At 48.1% G+C, this 27,671-nt stretch overlaps 1 protein-coding gene across 1 annotated transcript; it reads left to right on the top strand.

The window, feature by feature from the left end:
• LOC142571066 (uncharacterized) lies at positions 1-27,029 on the top strand. Its single transcript, XM_075679361.1, has 6 exons — positions 1-232; positions 15,454-15,536; positions 18,550-18,663; positions 19,892-19,930; positions 20,911-20,955; positions 26,110-27,029. Exons 1-6 carry the CDS (start codon positions 85-87, stop codon positions 26,152-26,154), a joined length of 474 nt encoding a protein of 157 aa, XP_075535476.1. The 5' UTR covers positions 1-84; the 3' UTR covers positions 26,155-27,029.
• Positions 27,030-27,671: the final 642 nt, after the last annotated feature.

Below are 27,671 nucleotides of genomic sequence, written 5' to 3'. Positions count from 1 at the left end.
CGTGTACATCGTTGAGTCTTTCGAAAGAAATCGGCGGAGGACCACCTGCAGCTGGAACGGTGCGAAGAAGAGTGAAAAAAAAAAATGGCGCCCCTCTGGATTTTCTGCTTTCTTTTGAGCCTGACGATGGTTGCAGTTTGCGACGACTCGAACACGACGACCGAGCCTGCTGCCGCCACCACCACGACCACCGTTGCGGGCGCCGTCACGAAGGAAGCGTCGCACTGTGAATGTGAGTGCATGTACGATGTACTTGCTGAGCTCAGAGCGATATCGTTCTCGCTTTAGCGTCACTAGATGTTATATCATTTCTGCTTTCAAATCACGTATGACTTTGAACACAACCGATATTAGTTGCCAAACTGAAGAGGGAAAAATAAGTAAACTTGTCGTACGGCACACTGCGACCGAAACGGCTAGCAAGAATAAGTTAATGCTTTTTATTTTGTGTTTATGATCGCCAACTTAACCATCAGGTGCATGCTGACGAACTCACGCTAAATAGACGCAGATACTAAACGTATTCGCGAAGTATGTGAGTTTCTTGCGGCACAGCATTGTGGTATATACCTTCTAGAATGCATCTTTGGATGACGGCTGTAATAATTACTATGATATTGGTGCAACTTTTGCGTATTTGTGCCTCTTTATTCGATGATATGGCGTATGACCCACAAGATGACTCATTCAAGATGGCAGTAACCACGGCAAACACTGAGGATAACTTAAATTTTGGGAGGTTACACATCTCGAAGGCATTTCATTTTATAACGCAAGGAAAGCTTCGGACAGAGCGCTCCAACAACCAATGCAACCACAAAGTTGAACTATATATCTATTGCAAGTAAAAATAACTTCCTTTCCCTTTCAGCAGCGTTTCAGGTCGTCGGGGTGAACTCCTTTAATGCTGTCATTCCAAGTGCAAATGTTGGCATGAAGCCTGCTCTTGTCTGTGGCATTCGTCAGAATATTGCCCGCTCGCTCTAGGGTTGAATTCGGGTAGTTTGGTACGCATTTAGCGAACGTCGTTCCGTTTTGACGAAACATTTCACAAGCGCTACCCCAATTTTCTCATGGGCTCTGATCCTTACACGCCTGAACGTCCATGTCTTGTGCTGAAATGGCCCGGTCCAAATCAATCAACGCATCTTTGCTACTAAAAAAAAAGAAAGAAAAAATCCGGCACAACCAATGTCACAACGAATGTCGACGTTATAGCGACGAGCATTGAGGCAATGTAGCGACACAACACACTATTGCCACCGCCGAAACGCGTCATGTGGGACGCCGTGTACTGCAGCCGAGCTTGTCTCTCGCGCGTCCCTCGGCACACGGTGGTGCCATCTAGCGGCGCCGCCACGAAGTCCGCGCGAGGTGCGAGTGTGAATTATGTTCTGACAAGACTCGGTGACTAATGCGTCGCGGGTTAGATTTCCCCCAGCATCGGAAAAGAATAAAATGAATTTCAGGCATTGAAGAGCGGCACAGACCAATGGCACATACCCAATAGAGTAAAACAGTTGTTTTAGGCTGCTTTCTTGCTACAAATGGCGCTGAAGTTGTCGATAAATTATCTAGAAACACAGTTGCTCTACTTTATAGTTAAATACACTGGATAGCACACAAATGCATTTGGGTGTCTTATGCTCACAAGCGCAAAGAAGCAATGAAAAAGACCAAGAAGGACGAGTCGTTGACGAAGGCGTCATTTGGTGGTCCTGCTATTTATGAATTGTCGAGCTTTTACTACGGTGGCTAGACTTTCTGGGCAGATGGTCACAAATGAATTCGCTGTCCCGTAGCTGTGCAATTCGTCCTCATTCCCGGCACCTAAGTCGTTAGTGAAAATCTCGACCACATGCGCAGATGAAGTCTTCGTCGCTAGACTATAGTGCTGCGCACGTACCCGGTCTAAATATTTATTCGCGTAGGGCGGGTTAAACAGAGCACACCATTTTTTGTTGTGGTGAAAACGAAGCAATTGGTGATTTTTTTTGTCCTTCTTTAATGCGAAAGCATTATACGCCCCATTACGCGAAAATACATCGGCGTCGGCATGACCGAAAGATGGTAACAAAAATGGCTGACGGTACAAAATTTAAAGATAAGAAATAAGTAGAAAAATGTTCGGAATGGCGTCAAATTTCGCAGGAAGGTACCCGCAGTCAAAGTACATTAATGTTTTTAGAAATAAACTGTTGCACATACCGGGTCTTGGTGGGAAGCGAACCCGGGCTTCCTGGGTGCGGCACGAGCACGCTTGCCCGACGCCACAGCGGCTCCACGGTTCTGGCTGACTAAAGGTGCGCCTTTTGCATGCGTCATTGCACACGTCACATCGCAGCCATCTGGCTGACTAAAGGTGTGGCCTAGCGCGTGCGTCGTTGGGCACGTGACGGCGCAGCCAATTGCTGGGAAGGAGGTGGCGCTACGTCATGACAATATAAAATGAGCGCGTTCTTTACGTTATACGAGGTCTACAAACATTGTAATGCTTTCACATTTCCACACATAAGAAGTCGTAAGTGTCTCTGCCAAACTAATTTTTTTTCCTGGTCGGCACTTACGTAGTTTATGGAAAATGTACTTCGAAACAGCGCTTCGTCTCATTGAATCTAATTTAACCGTTCTCATTCTGCTGTCATTCCTTGCATACATGTGCTCTTTGGCACAGTGTCAGGAACGTTGTTTAGTGATTGCCGTCTTGCTTTTCGGTTCCGTGCGGTTACCTCGAGAAAGCAAGACCTTTCCGCTTCATTTCTGCATGTTGCAGTGGTCCCATTGGATATCACGCACCGCAGTTGAGCGCGCAGACTTGGGTTTGATTCCCAATCGGGGCCGTATTTCTTTGTTTACTATGGATTTAAATCTAGCGGGTCGTGCGTCAAGACTGTAGCGATATCCGCGTGTTAAGGAGCCACTGAGTTTGTGGAAGTCTACGGTGAAAAGGAACTTTATCTTCATTTTTACGCGCGAGATTAAACCTCGACATTAAACATGTACCGTGATGCCGTGGGGGCCTGGCGGAAAATAACAATCGTCGCTGTGGTTTTTAAAACATTCCAGAAGAAAACACCTGCACATAAATAAATGAAAAAAAAAACAAGCTAACGAACATGAAATATTGGGTCATGTTGCTTACATATTAAAAACAAAGTGTTTCCCTCGGTCCAAGCTCGCTTCCCTCCCCCCCCACCCCTTGTTTTTTCTCTTTTCTTTAACAAATGTCTTTACTCAATATGTTCTTTTATATGCCTTGGAGAATAAAACACCTGACCGCTTGCGAAACCGCCATACTATTTATCCTTTCCGTCGACCATTTCCCAGTGGAATAAGTTAACTAACGATATTGTGTGTTGCAATAACGCCGACTCTTTCATTAACCGCATTCAGTGTATTCACTTTTCACCATGATTTTTTTATATTTCATTTCATCATTACATTTCTGTACCACTCCTGCACGGGCCGTGAAGGGCCTGCAGTATATTAAAAAAAAATCATTTTAAGTACACTGTGGACTTCCTCGGCAACTACTGCGAACGGGTCTGCATAAAGGCACATCAAATTTACTGTCGCACATGTCTCTATAGAGACTTTTCCTTTAAGAAGAGTAAAAATATAATGTTAAAAAACGCAGCTATTCAAGAAGAAGAAAAATCGCAGTTTTGCCCGAAAGGCGGAACATCAATGCGGTAGGAACTTATTAGACAGCTATACTAAGTAAGGATGGTAGTTTTATCGGCCATATAAGCTTGTAAACATTCGATTACTAACTGAATTAACAAGCATGGTCTCATGCGCACGCATTCAAACATGACCGCAACCCACTTGATGACTACGGACACTTGCTCTCAATATGCCGGAATGAGGAAGCGCAGCAGCAGCAGCGAGCGAATTGACCTTTGTGCTACCTCTCGCTTCAACGTCAACTAAGCGACAAAAACACAGAGCAAACGAAGATATCAGCCCTCGGCACACCTAGATTCTGTCCTCCATCGCAAATCGTTTTCGAGATGGGCCCGGCGTGGCTGCGCCATGTTGGGGGCGAGCTCCACCACTGGAAGAGCTGGCGCTGCCGTCGGCGTGACGTGGTATGAGGGACCATGTGAGCCCAGCCGCCGCGTCGGCTGCTTCGAAATCGCCGAAGAAAGCTAAAAGCGAAAGTTTAAAGTCCCACCTGCACTGCGGTTCTGATTAAGGAGGGAGGTTTTTCCGCTTCTGGTGTCTGCTTGACAACACTTTAAAGCACTATAGTAGCTAGTGGCTGTTTTGAAAGCGTCCAACATGGTAGGCTACTGCTCGGTGCCCCAGTGCCGGACGTACGTAACGGAGCCCGTTGTCAGCCTCCACCCCTACCCACAGGACAAGAAGCTGCGTGAAGCTTGAATGACGAAACTTGGAACCGGCAAGCAGCCATCGACCACAACTCGGGTGGGCAGCAAGCACACCCGCGAGGGAGATTTCTGCTAGGGCGTCGGGGCTGCGAAGTTCAGTGAGTAGCAGAAAGTGCGCACTGAGACGCTCGCCTGCGCGCGCTGCTCGGCTTATGTCATGAAGCTTTGATCTATGTTGTTAGACACTGGCAACTTCACTGGAATGGAAAGGTAACGGTAAGAAGCACGTTAAAAGAAGGCGTGACATATGCTCATGTTTGTTTTAGCACCAAACAATGAATGTATACTGGATTAGGAAAAGAAAGCAGCGAGAAATTGCTCCCCGTGAAAACTGATAAACATACAGTGCGATGCAACGTGAGAAATAATGATATTGAAAGGTTCAAGAAGACAGAAGAAACCTAGAAAAAGAGGTTGAATCGTTGCGACGGCACTTCACAAGTCGCAGTAGGCGTCGAAGTCCCTTGTTAAAACGAAATTATTTTTGAACAGCTCGGATAGCGTCTACGCAGCAACGGTTGTTTGTGGACTGTCAAAGTGTTCATATGCTGCCGCCTTAAGCTGACATAACGGTGCGAAAACGCGCTCGCAGAATTGCAGACAGGAAATGCTATCATGCTGATAACGCGCATGCCGTTCGTTACTGGAAAGTACCGGGCTCGCAGCGTTAAAGAAAGGAAACGCATCAAGGCAGATGACGATTATCGTTGTGTGGCAGGAGCGGCTGGGGCGGCGCATGCTTTGCAGTGAGACGTGCGACGATGAAAAATACTGTGGCGGCGCTGTGATCGAAGTGGATTGGGCCGCATCAAGGTCGCGCCGTTGGAAACTGCTGACGATTCTGCTAGGCGGGGTCGTCCGTACTGCTTCACGCGCTGCTGTTGGCTATTAGACCGCTCAAGTTGTGTTTATAATTGGATGTGACATGGTATCCTTAGGGATAGATGACTTTCTTTCTCTTCTTCATTTCATTTTATTTATTTTTGGCGTCGCTCGGTGACTGCGCATGCATTGCGGCCGCAGTGTCGGCTTAGATTATACTATGTAATTGTACGATTCCCTTTGGAAAATAAATATTTTCTTGTTCTTCAAGCAGTATGTATCTGTCGTGCGTATTTCTGTGCATATTGTCACGATTCACAAGCAGCAGTAATTGAGAAAACAGGGCAGGACACTTTAATTATAGGCAATCTGAAAACGATTACGCAGGGACCTCGTCTTCTCTTCTTGAATGCGCGAGATCTTCGTCTTCCTCTACGTGCCGCATATTGGATGTGGTATTTGCCTCCTTCCAGAGAGAGCATCGCCCCGATGCTCACCGCAGGAAGATGTGTCAGATGAGGTGCGGGCACTTCATTCCGAACAATAGGGTTTCATGCGCACAATGTGCACGACTTCTCGCGGACGCTGCCTCGCCCTGGAGGAAGCAGGACTGTCAGGGATGATCTCGTAGTTCAGGTCGCTGAGGCGCCGTACAACCTTGTACGGCCCAAAGTACCTCCTGAGTAGCTTTTCTGAAAGGCCTCGCCAACGGATGGGACTCCGAACCCACACTTTGTCGCCTGGCTAATATGTGATGCATCGGTGCCGTAGAGTGTAACGTCGAACGTGATAGTCCTGTTATCGGTCGATTCTGACGTGGGCGAGTTGTCTTGCTTCTTCAGCCAGTTGAGTGAAAGCTTCAGCGTCCGTGCCTGTATCACCGCAGTCATGTGGCAACATCACATCGAGCATCGTCGTCACTTCACGGCCATGAAGACGGCTAAATAGTCTTTTCGCGTTGTTTCCCGTTGCACAATGTTGTGAGCGAATGTGATATACGGTAGAATGTCATACCAATTTTCGTGTTCCACGTCTACGTATACATACTCAGCCTATATATATATGCGATAGTCTTGTTCAAGCGTTCTGTTAGGACTTTCGTTTGCGCGTGATAGGCTGTGGTCTTTCGGTGAGCCGTGCTTCTGGGGCTAAGCCCTGTCTTTAGGAGGGCAGCTGTAAAGGCAGTCCCTCTGTCAATTATTATCACCGTTGGCGCACCGGGCTTCAGAAGCACGTTTTCAATGAATAATCGCGCTGCTTCGACTGCGGTGCCGCTTGGAAGGGCCTTGGTTTCTGCGTAGCGTGTCAGGTAATCGGTGGCAACTGTTACCCACTTATTGCCAGTATGAAAGTCGGGAATGGTCCGAGAAGGTCCATCCCGATTTGGGCAAATGGGGTCATGGGCACTTGGACTGGTTGTAGTAGCCCAGCTGGTTTCATATGCGGTGGTTGGCGCCATTGACAATAGAGGCACTTGCGCACGTAATGTTTCACGAAGGTGGTAATCCTTGGCCAGTAATATTTCTCTTTGACTCAGGCCAGTGTTCACGTGTAGCCGAAGTGGCCAGATGTCCGTTCATCGTGGCAGGCTTGCAAGACCTCATGACGGAGGCACGTTGGGACGACAAGTAGGCGGCTGCTTCCGCTTGAAAAGAAGTTCTTGCAGAGAACCTCATTACGGAAGCAGAATGATGCCAAGCTTCTTGCAAATGTTTTGGGCGCGCTTGTAATCAGGCCTTCTAAAAATCAATCGTTGGAATCAGTTCGCTGTCTTCCCGCTGCTAACGAGCAATGGTAACCCTGTCTAGAACTCCCATAAAAGCCATGTCTTCGTCATCTTCTGTGACTTTCTGCGCAATCGGTGACCTCGAAACGCAGTCGGAGTAGGAGAGCTGTCGTCCTGATTTGCACAACATTGTCATATCGAATCCTTAAAGCCTTAGGCTCCAACGCACTAGTCGACCGGATGGATCCTTCAAGTTCGTCAGCCAGCAATATGAGTGATGATCGCTGACAACACTGAAGGAACGGCCATAGGGATACGGGCGAAACTTCATAACTGCCCATACCAACGCAAGAAATTCCTTTTCTGTGGTTGAGTAATTAGGCTCAGCACGTGAAAGCGTCCTGCTTGCGTATGCAATGATTCCCTTGGCTGAGTCTTGCCACTCCACGAGCACAGCGCCTGGACCTACGTTGCTAGAGTCCGTATGAATCATGGTAGGAGCGTCCTCGTCAAAGTGAGCCAGTACAGGAGGTGTTTGCAGACGCTGTCTGAGATCATTAAACGCTGCTTGTTCTTCGCCGCATACGAAGGCAACGTCTTCTCTTCTAAGGTGCGTTCATGGTGAAGCTATATGTGAAAAATTGGCTATAAATTTTCGGTACTGCGCGCAGAGATCTAGGACAGCAAAATTGAAGCTGTCGTGTTGCGTAACCCATGCCTCAAATAGGTTTACGTAGCCAAACGGTGTCAATATAACTTTGCAGTGGAAATAAAGCATTATTATACCAGCGCACGCGCGAAAGCGGTCTCAGGGCCGGCAGTGAAATTACGGAAGCAGAACGATGGCAAGCTTATCGCAAATGTTTTGGACGCACTTGTAATCCGGCCTTCTTCCGTCTGGACAATCAACAGCCGTCAGCATGACCCCCAAGTTTTCGCTGGCCTACGCGGGGAAGATGCCGAAGACTGGCTCGATAACTACGATCGAGTCAGCGACTACATTAGGTGGGACCATTTTCATAAACTGAGCAACGTCCCTTTCTACCTTTCTGGCATAGCTAAAACTTGGTTCTTGAACCATGAGCCCGACTTCCTTGACTGGACCACTTTCACACAGAAGTTTCGTGCTATTTTTGATGTTCCAGCTATTCGCACTGAGATCTCGAAAAAGAAGCTCGACCAGCGTGTTCAATTTTCCGGGGAGTCGTACACGTGTTACATTGAAGATGTCCTCGCCCTGTGCCGGCGTGCAAACTCCGCTATGACCGAAAGCGACCGCATTCGTCACCTAATCAAGGGAATCAACACTATTGGCTTTAACTGCACAGAAACCTACCACTGTGCCAGATGTCATCACCTTGTGCCAACGCATTGAGGAACTGCAATCTCTTCGCGTTCACATCGATACGTATGATGGTCGCCTCCCTGAGGCCACGGACCTGCGCACTTTGATCTGTACTATCATACGTGAGGAACTTCACGCGCAACGCTCTTCATCTCCTTCTGGCACCGTCACTTCCCCTTCTGCGACCGCCTTGCGCACAATCATTAAAGAAGAGCTCGCGTCTACTCCCCGTGCCATGTGTTCTGACGCTGCCGGTGCTCCTATTGCACGTACCTTAGCCGACATCGCCACGATGTCTTCACTTACGACCACGCCTGGGACCACACCATCTGCTCACACATCCGTGGCTTCAGTATCGGCGCAGGTTTGTCCTCAACCTTCCTACCCTGCTTGGCGTCCTACCCGTCCTCTTTGTTATTACTGCGGATACCGAGGACACATTTCTCGGCTCTGCCGACGACGCCAACAGGCCGAGAGGCGCGGTTACGTTCCTCAAGAACGGTCCGATGCCCGTGTACGTACGACTTACCAGCGGATGACATACCCACTTCTGTCACACCGTTCACCATCTCCCCCATACGCAGACGATATACCTTCCACCTACCGTTCATCTCGGCACCGCTCACCTTCCCCACGCCGTCGCTCAGAGTCCCCACTTCGGCCCGCCTCACAGCCCCCTGAGCTCCGTTTGTAAAACTCCATGCTGCAGTTTTAGGAGGGAAAACTGCCTCCATCGGACTGCTTATAATTCCTTCAAAGCACCCACCGAATCTGTTATTAGTGTTTGCGGAAGGTTTTCGCGTAGAAACTCTTATTGACACTGGTGGCGCCATTATACTCGGGGCAGCGCCTTCGCAAAATTTTTTCCACATGCGGCACCTCAGCAGCAGAGCGCCGTTCGGCCCACTCGACCATTGTCTAGTAAACTCTAGCCAAACCTATCAAGAGCGCGTCGCGTTATCCCTCATTCTACGCAAGTGAGGCACTTCGAACTGATGGCGACTCCGTAAGTCCTCGCCGCCAATACGCGGCCGCCGCTGGAGTAGAACACCGGTGTAGGCACCTCCAACCTCGGTGCCTTGCGCGCGATGGAAGACGGCGTGCTTCCTCCCCGCCTACCTTCCTTGCGCACGCGAGATACCATACTCGGCTCGTCCTCGCATACCTTCCCTTGCACGTACAGCATACGGTGCGCGGCCACGATGTTATAGCACTTGGACTTCATACGGAACACCATTGCGACGGCGACGGCGGAAATGCGCTTGGAGTGTCCATACTATTGCAATAAAAATCAGTAATGGCTCCACGGATACCGTATGTAGTGACAACAAAACCCGGCTATGCTTCACAACCTTTTTTTCCACGCCTTAACACTATAGCCACTACGCCATAACTTCGACTCAATGCTAGCCTTTCACTCTGACCTGATGGCTACAGAACCGGAAGTGATATATACTAACTAAAGAACATAGTACCCGACCAGGACTGTGACCGAGTCATTAAAACGCTCGGTGCAGTGATGGTAGGCCAGCGGGTCGGTACCCTGATCGTGTGCAGCACATAGCACATTGACATTGCAGGGCACCCACCCACTGCGCCGGGAGGCTGTGGCGTTATGTGGTGCTGTCTGCCAACAAGGAACCATAGAAGCGCGGGTGAAGCTGTGTGGTCTGGCGAGCACCCACGAGCGCTGGACGGGGTACGCCGGTGGTAAAAAGTTCGGGGGCGTTCATCCGTCCAGTGTGTAGTGAGGTGCCGCGGCAGTTCGTCCTGAACCACCGTCCGCGACTGCCGCCGTGACTACACGGTGAAAGCGCCACGTGAGAAATCACCAGCAAGGGTGGGCCACGGTCTCTTTTTTTAGGACATATAGGGTGTTGCAGCGAACACCTCCAAACTTATTTAAACTGCCCGTGGCATTCCACAAGCGGACAGAATTTGTAGCAAAAAGTTGAAACGAATAATCTACTAATTGACAAAAATTTACGAAGGCAACCGTCGGACCAACTTGGGGCACTGAGCATGTGGCAATGTGCACATATGGGCCGCTCCATCAGCGAACCTCTTTCCAGCCCACTTGGGCCCTGTAGATGCGGGACTGCGGGTTGCACTGGCTACGTGCGAATCCGCCTGTGGTGGTCTTCAGTGATCCTCTTTGATGCCAACTTAGGTCAGTGAGTATGCGGAATTGAGCCCACGTCACAGCGGGTTCCTCAGGGAGAGCAACCCGACGCATTCGCACACACCGGTTCGCCGTGAATTTGGGCCGCCACGCGCAGTCTACGGGGCAGCGCCACTAGACGGCGTCGAATGTTCTTAGCGAAACGCGTCGACGGTAATGCTACAGCGCATCACCGTCGGTAGTCGTCGTGAGATGGTTTCTGCCGGCCATCTCACGACGGCTACCGACGGTGATGCGCTGGATCTTCTAGCTGGATTATTCTAGCTGGATCTGGCCTGTTAACTTGGTCGAATGGTGCCCCTGGGAATTACGTCGCTCTTCAAAGGCCGCTTTTTACGCCAACTTGGGTCACTGGATGTACGTCACTGAGTAGGTGCCGCCTTTCACAATAATTGTAATGTAAAGTATACATCATCAGCAAATACCCTCCAACCATATAGGATAGATTAATAATAACGTGAAAATCGCCAATTATCACTACTATACGGATGCACCTCCCATTTTTTTTACATAGGTGATAATTCATGCATGCACGTTTTAATGCGCGAGAACATTGACCGTAAAGCGTACGGCGGGGTAGAGTTTATATGGGGATTGTCTCAAAGGTGACAGTAGTAATTTTTCGTTGCACACGGTAAGGGCTCCTATAGCATAGAACGAGTCCCCCCGGGAACCCAGCACGACGGCATGGGAACCGAAGCGGCACAGAGGATTCCGGTAAAAAAACCATGTGTGGTGGTGCCGGCGATCGCAAATCCACTTTTGAATACCTTGGGATACCAACAGATGATCTCGGAAGAGCTTGCGTGCGTGGACAGCGTGGACGATGAGATCACGTGCATACTCGCTTCTATAGCCACACTAACGCAGGGAGGCGAAGTGTCCTAGAAAATGCAAACCTACGACCGAACAAGCGGTGAAATGAATAAGTGACAGTGTCGTGGCGTGAAGAGTTACAGGTGAACGTCGCATCCGGCAGATTAATGTCCCACTTACGGTGGTAAGGCAAAACGTACTTGACCTTGAGAGTCCGTTACAAGGCAGTAACCATGTTATTGCCTATACGCCAGCCGGCCGAAGGCCTGCCACTTTCAGAGCGAAACTGCTCCATTCAGGACTAGAATGTCGCTCTTGCGTGGGCAGTTGCGAAATTCCCTTTATACTCGTACGGACGAATACTTCTCTGTTACGACATCACCACGTTCTCCGGTGGTTTGTGTCACGAGAAGACCGAATAAGGCGGCTTAGTCATTAGGGTTGGCGCCTACATGATTATTCGTATTCCGGGGTCGTTCTCATTTTTTTTTTTCGCTACACCGCCTCACCCGATATCTCGAAATCGTAGAGAGGATGACTATACTCGCGGACAACTCTCCGTGCCTATGAAGCGAAAGCTGCGGGGGCGGGGCTTCTACACATGTGTTACCACGCCAAAGCAGTCCACCAACCAACGTTTGGCAGGGGTTTTGGTCTCTCGGAACAGACGCTGCATCGGCGCAGCTTCCACGTGCGACGGTTTCGCGTTTGCCCAGACGCGGAAGTGAAAAGCCGCAAATAACTAAGCTTTTACATGTAACAGTGTGTTCTGTTTTATTTAACTGTTGCTATAAAATGTCAATGTTTTCTCTTCCCCAGCTTAAACTACCGTGGTTGAAAACACGGGACTGTTTTCAGAAGCGCTGTCGCTTGAGCGCGCTTTGCCTCCGTAGCTTTCCATTCATAGCCACAGAAAGTTGTCCGCGAACTGTAGTTCGGCGTCGTGAATCCTTTGTTATTTTTATTCGTACTTTTTAGCGTCCCGCGCTAATAACATGTAGTCTTAAATTACTGCGATTCACTCTAGAAACCACTTAGATTCATTCACTTAGAAATCATAACTGAAGATGATTTGATGTCAGTGTCATGCGAGCACAGTTGTGTGTTCTGTCGTCCTTTGATCTCTTGTTTTATATTAAGGCGAAAGCCTTAGACGGCTCATGGCTCACGAAAATTTGACCGTCCGGGGTTACGACACCAAAATTCAATGGCGCCGAAATTGGAGTTTGAGCCCTTGACCTTTGGTGTTATTACGGCAAATTGAATTAAGGCACAGTTAACTAATATATAGTTAATTAAGTCACTCTAACCAACGACCTTTGGTGGGAGTCAAACCCCCAACCTGTGTTTCTAAGGCAAAGTTAATTAAGGCACACGTAATTAAGATATAGTTAATTAAGGCACTCGTACCCAGGAACATTGGTGGGAGTAGAACCCACATAGAGATATGGGCGACAAGGCAATATCTCAAAGTTGGATTCCAATTGACATCGTGAAGATCGAGAGCCAAAACCACGACCTTTGATGTTAATTACGGCGAACTGAATTAAGGCACCGTTAATTAAGATGAAGTTAGTTAAGGCACTCGAAGCCATGACCTTTGGTGGGAGCCGAACCTCGACCTTTGGTGGGATTTTGGGAGTCGAACCCACTTGGAGATATGGGCGAACGAGCCATATCTACAAGTTGGATTCTAATTAACATCGGGAAGGTCAAGATCCGAACGCACTACTTTTCGTGATAATTAAGGGGAAGTTAATTAAGGCACAGGTAATAAGTGTGGGAGTAATTAATGCACTCGAACCCACGACCTTTGATGTTAATTACGGCGAACTGAATTAAGGCACCGTTAATTAAGATGAAGTTAGTTAAGGCACTCGAAGCCATGACCTTTGGTGGGAGCCGAACCTCGACCTTTGGTGGGATTTTGGGAGTCGAACCCACTTGGAGATATGGGCGAACGAGCCATATCTACAAGTTGGATTCTAATTAACATCGGGAAGGTCAAGATCCGAACGCACTACTTTTCGTGATAATTAAGGGGAAGTTAATTAAGGCACAGGTAATAAGTGTGGGAGTAATTAATGCACTCGAACCCACGACCTTTGGCAGGAGCCGAACCGACTTGGAGGTATGGACGAGCAGGTCATATCTCCGCGTCAGATGTCGATGTAGATGCATACCCTTGTGGTCTACTTACACATACCCACATAGAGTTTCTCACTATATTACCTAGAGGGAAATCTGGCTCTGCTGCGCTGTGGTATGCACGGGAATACTGGTATATTGTGGCTTCGGATTGGCATCGTTCTCTGAGAGCCAGGCAAGCACCGTTGCGTTGTCACAATGAATTATTTTCTACTAAAACAGCACCCAAAAAGCTGTGTTAGCTTTAGTATTACATAAAAGCATGTTTTGCTTAACTATGAGAACTTGTTATTTCGCGTACAAGTATATGAAACACAAAAAGTATGAGCGGGCCGTTAAAGTTGGAGGACAAACGACAAGATTGGTGCTCGCTTTAGAATAGCTAGTCGTCTGTTATTGCTTTTCTTCGCTTGGTTATGTATTGTACGTGAGTAAAGATGTAATATGCGTGAATGAAAACATTTTATGAAGATTTTTCTTTAAGAACGCGTTATTTGTGTAGCCATATCCACGTTTTAGACGAAGCCTCTTACAACACCAGCCAACACAAGTCTCGCAGACACATGCACCGTCATTCCCATGACGGCACAGCGCCCCTTAGGAAACTCCCATAGACGGTGGCGCCAGATTTCCCTCTAGGTGTTATAGTGAGAAACTCTATGCGTATCCACTCTGGGGGATTGGCCAAGAATTGAGTAAAGTGTAAAATAAGTCAAAATTTAAAAATAGGTACGCTATAACCGAAAGATAGAGACTGCAGAGCCTGCATGATTTTATGAAACGGAAATTTCTACCATGACCTTATAGTAAAAACAATTAAGTTCAATTTTAATTAAAGAAAAAGAGGCTAAAGAAAATTTGTATTCAGAGTTTAAATCTCATTGATCCTAAAAGAAAATCTTGGATGGCAGCGCCAACCTTCCCGTCGCTATTCCCCTGTGTAGAGGCGCCTAAAGAAAGCACGTTTTGAACTGTTAAATCTAATCCAAGAAGGCGGAGTGGTGTTTCTAGGGCTAGTTTTCTTGAGCTAATAAATTGTGGACGAGAAATTAAAAAAATCTTCTCTTGTTTCATCTTCCCTACACACATGAGAAATCGGTGAACGTGCCAGACCAGCCCTGTACAAATAAAAATTGGAAGAAGGTATCTCCGAGATGGATTCCAGTCGACATCGTGAAGGTCGAGAGTCGAACCCACTACTTTTGGTGTCCATTAAGGAGGAGTTAACTAATAGAGTTAATTAAAACACTCGAACCAGCTATCTTTACAGCCAGAAAACAAGTAATAGGAAGTAACAACGCGTTAAAATGAAAGTGTCGAGTTTTGTAATGGATGTCTCGTGAGTGCGCAGGCTTTTTCCTTCCTCTTTTAGTGTTCAGCTAACCTATAGTAGCACGCCAAACCTTTCTGTTCCGCTAACTACCCCAACACTCCCACAAATTTCTCTCACCAACACGTACTTATTCTCATTGCTGGTTTAAATTACAGTTTTCTTGCGAAACATCTTTGGTTGTGCGTGATGTACAAAATGCGATGAAAGTGCGTGCTCAAGATGTTATTGCCCTTGGTTATCGCATGGTCTGGCATAACACAGCATCAACATTCTGAGCAGTTTATCTCATAGGAACCATATGCAAAACATCGTATCTTCTTGTGTTCCCTACTGTGTGCGCGCTATATTTGTGCTTAATGCGTACACTTCACGAAATTCGTCGTATCACCCTTATCTCCTTCATAAAGATAAGGGACATGGTGCACAAGGAGATGGATACTTCAAACGATCGACATTAAGCAAACAAGGGAAACAGCGTCACTGTTTCGAGACTTCGACGAGACTTGTGTTCGTCAGTGCCAGTCTTGGCTCCGACGAGGACGCGTCCGCATGTAAAACCGCTGTATCGAGTTCGCCATTGATTGCCTCATCATCTTGAGCAATGCTCTAGGCGTGTAGCCAGGCAGACATTTCCAGTTCCAATAAAGAATGCTTCTCGCTCTCTCTCTAACCCTCCCGATTTCGCAGGCAAGCCGCACGACGAAACTCGGAGACAAATGTTACATTGCAAACTGAAGTACCAAGCGCCCACCAAGACTCAAGCCATCAAGGTAGGAGCATCCGTGCTAACATCCCTGTTCTACGAAGCGCGCTTAACTAACCCGTATCTGTCGCAATACTAAAGAGACACAGCTCAAGACCAACACTAGCGCAGTTAAGACAAATTATGTGTTCCTTTAAAGGCACACTCCTGTTCGTTCAGCGTAAAAAGAGTTCAGTACTACTGGAGAGAATGACGTCACAATCAACTAAAAATGGTGGTACGCCACTGCGACGTCAAAGATTTTGCAGTGTGTTTTCGTATTTGCGCATTTGGGCCGTGTAGACGAAGGAACGCTTTTAAAACCTTCCTAGGTTCAGTATTAAGCATAAAATGCTTTTAGCTCCGGTTGTCGGTGACCTTGAAGCCGTTATCGGGGCACTCGAACGAGAACATCCGGGCAAGTTGCGAGAGCGAGATCATCCGGGCAACCAGTCAAGACCGCATTACATACGCTGATTACTTCCAAAACAAGTTATGAAAAATATATGGCCGAGAGTTATTTGCCCTGGATGTTCAGGTTTCAAGCTGGAACCAGTATCACAGAGACCGATCTGTACGGAGAAAACGGTAGTTTTAAACACGCGAAGCCGCTGGATGTAAAGAAAATAAGCGAACCTCATTGACCTGCGCACCTATTCAAATTGCGTTCCAGTCGGACAGTGTACATACAACCTTGTAATTCTTGGATTGTCATCGACTGCGCTCGAAACAGCTAGCCCAGCTTTCTGGCGTAACTAATGCTATCAGTAGTATTAATAGTAAATATTTCCCATCGATATGCTGATACCGCTTCTACAAGTGATTGAAGCTTTTTCGGCGGTCCTAATTTTGTTGCGCGCAAGTATATAGGGCAACAAAATACATAATTAAGAAATATTTGTTAATTAGCTTCTTTGAATTTCGCGATTGCTCTACATATGTTACATATTTGTGACAATTGCATTCGAAGACAACTCCACCGTTGGATATGTGTAGAGGGCTTGCGTTCCGAGATAATCATGGTGAAATTTGGCAGTCACACTGCTAATTTCGCATTCAGAGGCGGGAGCATCGACACGAAGCTGAGCACACCCTCGTCCGTCCCTCCTTCCTTTCCCCATGTGTAGTAGGTGAATCCTAGTAGCGCGCCACTCCAAAATCTGGGAGAAGGTGGTGACAGCTGCACTCCAGTTCTCGGCTGCTCAAAACGAATCTGGCTTCCGTCACCGTTCCCAAGCAGTCAGCTCCATCGCTTGTCTTCGCGTCGAGAGTCTCTCCTCTGAATGAGAAATTAGCCTTCTGGTTCCTATAGTTAATTAGGAATATCTCGGGAGACAAGCGTTCTAGAATTATCATGAAAAAGGAAGTTGTGTTCGAATAGGATTGTATTCAAGCACCTAATGTAAGCGTTTACCATAATCGCGAAACGAAAAATGTTAAGTAACAAATCTTTGTTATTTATTTATTTATTTTATTTATTTATTTATTTATTCATTCATTCATTCAATTAAAGGTGATAATTGTGACCGTCAAGGCGCGCAAGCCACCATGTGGAAGCACCGTTTGCGTAGCTAGAGTACAGCCTTTACCGATAGAATTAACTTAGAAGGCGCTGCATGTACCACTCAACATGAAAAAAGACATAAGCAAAGCCGCATACCCTAAATCTGACCATGCTAAAGCACCGACAAACTCGCACGTGCCCACGGCTACGATGGTTGGGTGCACAGACACCGCTGTACTGAGGGTCTTGAACCTCGCGTTGTCGCAAAGCACTGTCTAAACAAAAAATTAAAGAGATGCAAAACCAATCAAGAGCATGGCTATATGGACCATTCGCCGCCTATGCGACTTTTCAGCTCCCGGAAGACGCTTGATGTTTGGTTGCGCTCACTGGCTGAGCGGTGCTATCGATATTATTGCTCGCCGAACGTTGTGTACAGCAATTATATATATATATATATATATATATATATATATAGGCCTTGTACAGATAATGCGTCCCGTCGACCAGCCCCTTGTAGAGATCTAGTTGAAAAAAAATGCTCCTTTTTTGGAAATGATGGAGTCGGGTCTTATATAGAAAAGCTACATTACTGAAGAGCTTTATGCTTTTCGTGCAACCTCGGCAGGCTGACAATCGCGTAAAGCGCATATATGGCCACCCACCCCCACGACGTCGCTTCACTGCACTGTTTCTCTAGAAAACAGCCTTTGGAACGTCATCGATTTTTCGTAATGAAGCCACACTTAGCTGACTCGTACCGAGAGAGAGTTTTATTGGTTAAAACACTGAAAATATTCGAGATGACGAAGGCGCATTTCTCTGACATTCTAGACACATTGCTGTAATGTTTTCAATGATTGCGTACACAGCGGCCGCCGCGAATTCAACAGTGTAAAATTTAACAGTTATCCGTAGTTGACACCGCACGTAATTTTCCTGTGCTTTTCTAGGTTTCCTCGTCTGTTTGCTTCATGCAAAAGTTCTAGAAGTACATAACGGTAATACAGCGTTCTTGTGCACCCAGTAGGCGGTGAAGCGTAACGCATGCTTTAATATGAAAAAGCCTGTAGGGATTGCATTGCGCAAAAGAGAGACAGAGAGAAGAAGCTGGATCGCAAACGCGGCTGTTGTCTCACTGCACCACTGCGTCACGCAGGTGTGGCGTGGTCGGCTTTTACCAGTCTCCCCATTTGCGCCAACAGTGCGACGAAGCGCGTGCTTAAAACACAGGCGCACACCTATGCGCGCGTATATTGTCAAAAAAAAAAAAGGAGTTTGCGCGACGAGTTTGTACCCTCAGAAGCGCTGAAAAACTTGCGGAGACATGCGGCGTTGACAGCGATGGACGCCGCATAACCTTGCATCCGGACGAGTCGGTTCGTAACGGCATTTATGCGGCGCCTGCTGCAACGCACTCCTTTCTTCTGCGCGTTTTGCGATGTACTTCAACGCCGTCAGCACGGCAGTCGCTTCGCACTGACGCGACCAGACGCCGTTTGTCGAGTGTGGCGCTGACGTCCTTCTTCCTCTGCAGGTGCGCAAGGCCGAGCGCCAGGCGTTCCTCAACTGCACGGCTGAGCACGCCCGGGACATGCATGCCACGGAGTACATCGAGCGGCTCTTCGACGACGAGTCCTACCGCAAGGAGGTGGGCGCGGCAACCTTGGCTGATCGCGTAACTTGTCGTCCGCATTAAAGTAGCTCCCGGGTTACGAGGGACGGCGTACTGGGAGACTTTGGATCAATTTCGGACCGGCTGGTGTCAGTTAACGCGCACCGAAAGAAACGTGTACTTGGGCGTTCGGGCCTCACAGCCATGGCGGCAGCCTTGGCGACCGGGAATCAAAGCTGCGACCGTTTCTTCGGTAGCAGAACCCCACAGTAAGTGGATAAGGAAGCAAACGTGGATGGCCGCTGTTCTATAGCTGACACAAAGAGAATAAAAGAAAGAAAAGTGGCTGTACAGGCCACGTAATGCCTATGGCCGATAACCAGTGGGCCATTAGAGTTACATGTAGAGTGGGTGCCGAGGGAACAGAAGCGCTGTAGATGACCGCAGAAAAGTTATGGGGGGCTATGAAATCAGGAAATTTGCAAGCGCAAGTTGGAATCAGCTAGCGCACGGTGGAGTAATTGGATAACGCTGGGGGACGTCTTCGTCCTGCCCCAGTGAGCATAAAAAAAACGCTATCGCGTTAAAATGCGCTGATGACGATGATAGTAAACCACCGCTCCAGGTGATGCTTGAATTTGGAGTATATCGGCGTGTTTCCGATGACACCGCCAGCGCGCAGTGTACCGCCCACGTGAGTGTGACGAAGCGTTAAACAGACACAATATGTCAAACTTGAGATGCTTATCAGTGCAACTGTGTCGTTCGATTCCAGTGTAGATCCGCAGCGCATGCATATAGAGGGGCCTTCTGCCGAAGATACGCATCGGGTGCATTAACTCGTTAGATCGCCTTCCCATGCAAGCATGTGAGCCGAGCTCTTCGTTCTTGACTTGTTGACGCTGCAGTGAAGCACTTGACTTTTCGATAGGCAACTTCCAGCACTCGCGACTGCGTTCTGCCGAGCAAGCTGCAGCAGCTTAGTCTTGCACGACCTTCGCTTACTGACTGGTCGTTCCCCAAAAATCGAGCTTTAACTCGATTCGAGGCCCACAAAGCTGTTTTGGAATTTTTACCAGCGATTAGTGTGATGACTGTTTGATGTCATGTGTTTGGAGTGCCTTTACCTTTGCTTTATTTCCCTTCTTTCTACCTTCCTCTTAGATAGCTATAAAACCTCTTAGAAAATCGTAAAACAAGTGTCATCCCATTATTGAATGCTACGTGGTCGTGGATTTAACGCGGGACTGTTTCCTCTTTCCAGATGTACCAGTGCTATTACAAACAACGAAAGGCTACAATGGTTTGTAAATCTCTTTATACTCAAACACTGACACACAAATGACAAACAATTACAAACCCACACATCAGTTGGGCGCGCTGTCATGTGTAGCTGCTACGCGCAATTAATGGCTGTGCTGTCTGTCGGAGGCATTTGTATCAAAGAATCAACGGCGTTTTTATTAGTTTCATGAATTCGATTCAGCCGTTTTATCCGTCTTCCTCAACCATTGGTTGAGACAGACGATTGAGAAAGACGAGAAGAAGGTTGAAAAAGATGCCTGTTTTTATGTTGAACAAATACGTGTAGTAGCACCTCTTACATCGCATCCAGTAGTGTAAATTTAGGAGAATATTGGTGCCTCCAGATGGGTGGCTGAAATGCCTGGCTAGCTCGAGCTCTGGGAATCCGCTGATTCGTGTTCATTGAGACCCTGACACAGAGAAGGCCGCGCATCTGTACGTCACCATGTCTACTGCTCCCAGTCAGTAGGCGATCCTTATTTATGCACTTTTGGGAGAATAAAAAGTACAATCACTTGTGCGCCACGTGGTAAGCGAATTAGCGCATAGGCGGCAGTGACTGACCGAGGGAACAGCCTGCTGACGATGTAGTAGAAGTCGCAACATTTCCGGAAGCATTGGAAGATGATTCTTTGGGCTATAAATGCTGCTTCAAAGGAAAATATCGATGAGCCTATCCTTAGGTGACGAGATGAATGAAGCAAAGCGCGTTTTCTCTCATTCGGGACCGCGTTGACGTAAAAGTACTGCACGAAGAAACAAGGCGAAAACACAAATTGTCTTGCGTATTCGTTTAATACTTCTTTCTTCATGCGCAGTGCTTGTAAGTCAACGCGTCCTTAAAAAGAAATTGAAGGTGTAAATGCATACCATTCGGAACGCCCCGCATAGGATGCTGAGATGACGGAAGTACTCACTCTTCCTCCCTCGACAACAGTGCCGCTTCAACCTGTCACTTCCTCCGGTTTCTCATTGCAGCTGGAGAGAGGCCTGGCGCCGGAGCTGTCTAACCGGGCTTATAGGGTGAGTTACAAGCATACGTATTTTTTTTTACTGGCACCGAATGTCGTCGTCGGGGCGGCCAGCGATCGGGCTGATATCGAACGCTATGCTGCTAATGGCAAAAATTTTTACGGCAGGGCCCGTCTCACTGTAACCGTCGACGTTAATGCGACAGGCATTCAGGCAACGTAGCGGCAGCATTTAGGCAATGTAGCGACGCACCATGCGCAGCCATCGCCGAAACTCGTCATCTGTCAGCCATGACTCCATCTGGACACGCTGCGCGTCAACAAGCGGCGCACGCACGCTGTCCGCCACCGAAATTTCGTAACCTCCGAGGTGCGCAGGTGCTCGCGTACGTGCGCTGAGAATTGTTCCCTCGCGGCCTGCAGGCGCATGTGTCACAGCGCTGAATAAAGCATTGGGCTGCTGTGCTTGAGGAAACCGTGTTACGCGTTTTCGAATCCGACCCACACCAGTCAAATGTCAGATATCGTTAGGGGGCGAAATGCAAAAAGACAGGCGTGTACTTAGATTCACTCGTTAAAAAACCCAGGTGGTCAGAATTAGTCCCTGTCCCAAGCTACGGCGTGCCTCATAATCATATCAAGGTTCTGGCACGTAAAACCGTACAATTTAATTAATTAAAGACTATTTCATTCTCCAGGCTTTCGTGTGGTGGTTGAGGGCTGTACTCGGGTACCAAATTTGTTTCTGGTGGAAGCGAACATTAATTCTGCGCAATGGAAAGCAGATATTCGAAAACTTCGGCCATCCGTTTTGCAGATGACGGGGCCGAGAGTATACTGGGCGAAAAAGAAAGCTAGTCGGCGTTACAGTTATTCACATAACATTTTCGAGCTAATATTTTTCTGAATGCAAATTAACGTCCTTGACCTCGAAGCTGGTAGAGTAAACATCGGCAAGTGCAGAGCACCGCACATAACTTTACAATAATAGTTTTTTTTTACAAACCATGCGCTTCCTAGGAGGTGTATGCGTCAAGACGTCATATATGCAATGTAGTCACGTGGGAGCACAACATCGCGAAGTTATGTTACTCGCTACGGCTCGCTATATGTCGTCCGCTGCGCTGCTCCTCGATAGCTGTGCGGCCCGACTGGCCCGGCATGACACATACCCCTCTTGGAGAACGAAACCAAGCTGCTTCATACGAAACTACTATAGTAAATTACTTACTTTGGCGACACCACGCGCATGACTCTGCTGGCGTCACGACGCACGGGAGCGCGGGGAGGATCACGACATTTTTAACGCGACAGCGTTAAGGAGCTCGTGTCACAGAAAAGCCGGTGTCGGCGGGGTTGGCCGTGAGCGAAAAATCCAGGAACGCAATTCATAAATAAAAACAACTTGCAAGATGGGCTGGGTGGGAATTGAACCAGGGTCTCTGGAGTGTGAGACGGAGACGCTACCACTCAGCCATGAGTTCGATGCTCCAAAGCGGGACAAAAGCGCCCTTAGAAACGTGCCATAGAAAGTTATACTGCGGTGTATATCGGTAATTGTGAGCATGTAAATTACAGAAGTCGCACTTAAACGAGTAGCGAAGTACGTTTCCGCTACATTTCTTCTGCGCTTGGCGCACACGCAGAGCCATCTTGCGGCAAACACAGAAGCCCCCCTCCTTGCAATGTACGGCGCTTCCCCGACAGGTGGCGCGCCACTCGCCAGCTTCTCCCCTTCGTCTCGTTTGAGCGCATTGGGGCCGTGCGGGGATCGGTGCGAGTATGCCCCAATACCCTTGCATTTAATAAGTTTTCTCGCTCTCGACTCCCTTCCAACTTGCAGCGTGCGTCACTCGAACCCTCGTGTTTAGGCGACACGGCTCCTCTTTCTGCGCACAGCGCGATTCCCCGTTGCAGCGTCCGCTGCGGGACGCCTCTGACGTGATCGCTGCGCCGTAGCGCGTTTGGTGGGAAAGCGTCCCCTGCAATGTGTGCCGTGCTGCTGGCGAGGAGTCATGCGTCTGCGTGGTACTCCCAAGCGAGATAGAAGACGATCCCATCGAGACGTCAGCCCCATGATCGCGTCTGCCTTCATGGCACGTCGCGGCCCGGCTCTCCATGCCGATCACGACGTTTGGCTCGCGTAGATCGTTTCTCCCTCTGAGACACCGAGTTAACTCGTTCGTTCCGCTTGCTCAGGCGCACGTTTTGTCTTTGTGTGACTCAATAGCATGCCGAGCGAATGAGTGGGCGGTGCGAACGGGGTGCGATAAAGCTATCGCGTTCCACCCTTGAAGGCGAAGCTTAAGCGTCCTCCAAGTTTTTTGTGCCTTTTTAGAATTCGTGGCGTCCCGCGACGCATAGCGCTGCCATGTGCCACCGATGATCGTCACGACACTTTGTACACGATAGCAGAGTTTACTTAAAATGTGTTGAAAATGTCAGCAGTGGTTAGGGTTCTTTAGGGAGCAGGCAACCACTGTGATCTATTAGAATTTCATAATGGGTTTCAAGGGAAGGCACCAGCTGGGAGCGGCAGAGAACTACATGGCGCCAAGAAATGAGAAAATTCGTAGGTGCAGGATCATGTCAGCTGGCGCAAGGCACGAGTAATTGAAGATCGCTAACACAGGCCTTCGTCCTGCAGTGACCATAAAGTATGCTGATCAAACACGGCAACTTTTAAAAGATGCACATTTTTGTATGTTCATGGGCAGCGGCACTTTTTCTCTTAATGTTAACGTGTCCTAGATAACGGTAATTTGACTACGTAATCGTAATATGAAGCCTAAAGTAACATTAGGCCTAATTTTATTCGCTAGCAGCTGACAAACAGCTCACAGACGGTCTCGATCATCATGCATTTCCACGCGGCACAATGTCTTAAATATCTCAATCCTCTCTATTTATCTCTCTCGCTCACAGTCTCACCTACAGGCATGCATGCATGCATACATGCGTGCGTGCGTGCGTGCGTACATACATACATACATACATACATACATACATACATACATACATACATACATACATACATACATACATGCATGCATGCATACATACATACATACGCACATACATACATACATACATACATACATACATACATACATACATACATACATACATACATACATACATGCGCACACCCGCACATATATGCATATAATTGTCAGGATACCCGGAAGGGCCCGGTATAGCGTCACAGCAGTTTTTCGGGCATGCCGACATGGTGATTTGGAGATCACAGAATAACGAAATTTCCTGTGTCGTAGCGAGTCTTTTGTGATGTCTGAGACACTGTAAGTGAATCATAGGCAATCTGGCGAGCCATACGAGCCCGACCAACGGCGTCATGAACGCATCCCGTGGTGTGTCGCGACACCGAAAGTAGTAGGGTGTCAGAAGACAGAGGGGGATGGCGACCAAACAAAAGGTACAAAGGAGATAAACCGGTGGTATGATGATGTGACGAATCATTCGCAAACGTCGCGTAGGGCAAAGTGTTGTCCCAATCGCGATGGTGTGCGGAAACGTACATAGACTACAACTCTGCAAAGGCACGATTCAGTCGTTCAGACAGTCCGTTGTTAGTGGGTAATATGCCGTTGTGACGTTGTGTTCGGTAAAGCAGGAACGAAGTATTTCTTCGACAACTAGCGACAGGAGGTAGCGACCACGATCTGTCAGGAGATGCCTTGGCGCGCCGTGGTGAAGACCTGAGACCCGGTTACTGGCAGATTTCGTTTGATGAACTCGACCATGAGAAGACCGCTTTCGTTACACCGAATGGCCTTTACCATTTAAAGTGTTTTAGAACTTTGTAATGTCCCAACAGCTTTCGAAAGAATGATGGACTCTCTCGTTCGGGGCTATATATGGTCCACCTGTCTATGTTGTCTGGACGATGTTATCGTATTTTCCCCTACCTTTGGCAGCCACATCAGTCACTTCTCCACTGTTTTTGATGTCTTGTCTGCTTTTCTGATAGGAGGCTGGCATTCCCCTTTAATCTTATAAGAGCAAGTTTCGGCACCGCGAGGTCAAAGTTTTTCGCGACCTTGTCAGTGCTGCTGGCATACATCCTGAACCTGATAAGATCCGCGCTGTCAAGAACTTTCCTGTACCCTGCTCTGCAAAAGATGTGCACAGCTTTGTGGGTTTATGCTGATATTTTCGTCAGTTTATTAAAGATGTTGCGGATATCGCACGGTCGCTGACAGAACCAAAACATTGTGTTCCTTTGGGGGCCGTGAACAAGCCGACGCCTCCTACACCCTCATCCGCTTGTTGATAACGCCACTGATATTAGGCTAATTTAATCCGTCTGCACCAATTCAAGTTACAATAGGCGCCAGTGGCCATGGCAAGGTGCTCTCCTCGCCCAACCGCAAAACAGAGACGAGCGTGTCATTGCCTACGCCAGCCACTCTTCAGAGCGCAATTTTTCTATCACCGGACACGAGTGTCTCGCTCTGATGGGGGCAGTGGCTAAATTTTGTCCTGACTCGTTTGGCCGCCCATTTTCTGTCATCACAAACCACCATGCCCTGTGTCGGCTATCGTCACTGAAAGACCCGACTGGCCGCCTCAGTCGCTGGTCGCTCTAACTCCAGGAGTAGTCTTTGGTTGTAATGTTCAAGTCTGGCCGCTTACGTCTGGACGCCTACTGCTTGTCTCGTCACCCCGTCGATCCTCCTGACAACGCCTAACAGAAAGCGTGATGCAAAAATGTATATACAATTTTTTACACGTGAAAGGTTAGCGGCAAACGCCCAGGCTGGTAAACAGGTCACAGCTTCAGTAGACAGTCTACCACTTCTTTGTCTCTCTAGTGCCCGCACGGCACTGTCCAAATGCACCGCAACAATATATACAGACAGCTATGATAATCCGAAGCAGTTTTTGGGACCACGGGGTCTCACAAAACGCTGAATTTCCAACCACTTTGCCAGCGTAGTCAGTACTAGGACTTTAGAACGTTACGTTGTTGGCATATAGTACTGTAAATACCAAATAGCAGGTTCCGTGGCCAAGCTGCGGAAGTAATCACCTTCCTCTCAGACCCCTTTCGTGCGTTCTGACGAATAGGGGGCTCAGCAAAAGTATTGCAGCAGTTAAGTACTAGATTGATGTAACCTTCCGGTGATGTCCTAGTCGCTGTATGATGGTAACACTCCTCTCTTGTTTATTTTTGTCTTTCTAGAAATGCCTCGCTGACGCCATGAAAACCAGCAGCAAGAAATTCTGAAAGAATATGCGGCGCGGGGACCGATACGGGGGAGCTTTATAGTGACTGTTCAATTCGGAAGGGTCTCCTTTCGGAGCCATAATGGGACACGGGCTGAGGACAGCTTGACATCCAAGGCAGAAGAGACCACGATACTGTACATCCAAAGGAACGCCACGTCTAAGTTCGCCAGCTACACTCTACACATAATATTTTCACAGTTTTGTAGGTAACGGCAGTTTTATGGTCTTCACATGTGACGATAATGTCGGGTTATATTGGGTACCGTTGAAAGACAGGAAAGTGCCGCCGGTAGTTAGGGCAAAGGATTAGAGCACGATTGCATTTTAAGGGCGAGGAAGGTTTTACGCTGAGCACTCAGCGGCCGTCATTTGGTCACATGGCACAATATCGCAGGTTGACTTCTGGTTCTTATGTACAGACCCTGCCAAGGACATGCACTAACGCACTAATCTTAAGAAATGTCATGAGAGACAGAAAACAAAGATTTTTTTTCTCACGATATAAATCCACCCAATCATAATATGACCTTTGCACTTGCATACCAGCTATACATGCACACGCAGACAGAGGATATTTTTGTAGGTATGGTTAGCGCACCACCACGGAGCTCGACACCAAATGGGAACATCGATTGCACGCACCATCAACGGCATCTGCAACTATGCAGGGTAACTGATGCAAGAAGCAACATTCACTTCTTATTCGCATTAGGAGCGTTATGAATGTACGCCTGGGTATAGCGAGCTGTATACAGCCGTCATGCAAAGGTGCAACCGTTGGCATCTCACGTCGCTGTCGAGTGCCATGGTAGAAGCACCGTTTCGACTAAGAGAAACGCAACGAACTGCAATAAAGGCTTTTTGTGCTCGCTCGTTTCATGTGCTTGCTTGCTTGTTCCTTTGTTTATTGCCCACGAAGCCGCACCAAGTGCCATCTGTTTCACTATCCACTCATTTTTTAAAACGTAGCAGTAGTCATCTCACGACGACTGTCGAGGCTAATGCGCTCAGCGTTGCAGCGATATAGGGACACAACGTGCTGCCACCGACCAGACGTGTGGGCCGTGTGCTGCAGCGGAAGCCCTTCCCCAGGCTTCCCTGTTGGCACACTGCGCCACTTGGCGGCGCCACCGGGGAGCCTTCGCGTGGCCTCCGAAGTGCAGGTCACGACGGTGCCTGCGCTGAGGAAGACATCGTACGGCAGCTGGGCTCCTTTCTCGAGCTTTCTTATCGCTTTTTTTCTTCCTCGCGCTTATTTTTGGCCTGTTTGACGACCCGTCTGCCTGTTTTTCTTTTCTGGATTTAGCCTGGTTTGTTCCGCAACACCTAGCTAGCACAAGGCCTGCTCACTCAGACTTCAGCAAACCCGTTCGTATTCCACTCCTGTAGGTCCTTAAACAGGTTAGATCCTGGCTACTCACAGTCGTGCCCCAAATGTGGTCATGACTCATTCTCTTTTGAACACATGCTCTGGATGTGCCCAGTCCTTAATGTCTGTTCACCCATCACGAAAGG

The sequence above is a fragment of the Dermacentor variabilis genome, chromosome 2 (assembly GCF_050947875.1).
Source record: "Dermacentor variabilis isolate Ectoservices chromosome 2, ASM5094787v1, whole genome shotgun sequence".
NCBI classification, from domain to species: domain Eukaryota; kingdom Metazoa; phylum Arthropoda; class Arachnida; order Ixodida; family Ixodidae; genus Dermacentor; species Dermacentor variabilis.
Note: the sequence above shows the minus strand (reverse complement) of the source record. Positions and strands in the feature narration are given on the sequence as shown.

Bases quoted from the DNA above. Each gene is read 5' to 3' on its own strand.
- LOC142571066 (XM_075679361.1), top strand. From the start codon at position 85: ATGGCGCCCCTCTGGATTTTCTGCTTTCTTTTGAGCCTGACGATGGTT. The intron at 15,537-18,549 runs GTAGGAGCATCC...CTTCCTCTGCAG, and splicing joins CCAAGACTCAAGCCATCAAG to GTGCGCAAGGCCGAGCGCCA. The intron at 19,931-20,910 runs GTTTGTAAATCT...TTCTCATTGCAG, and splicing joins AACAACGAAAGGCTACAATG to CTGGAGAGAGGCCTGGCGCC.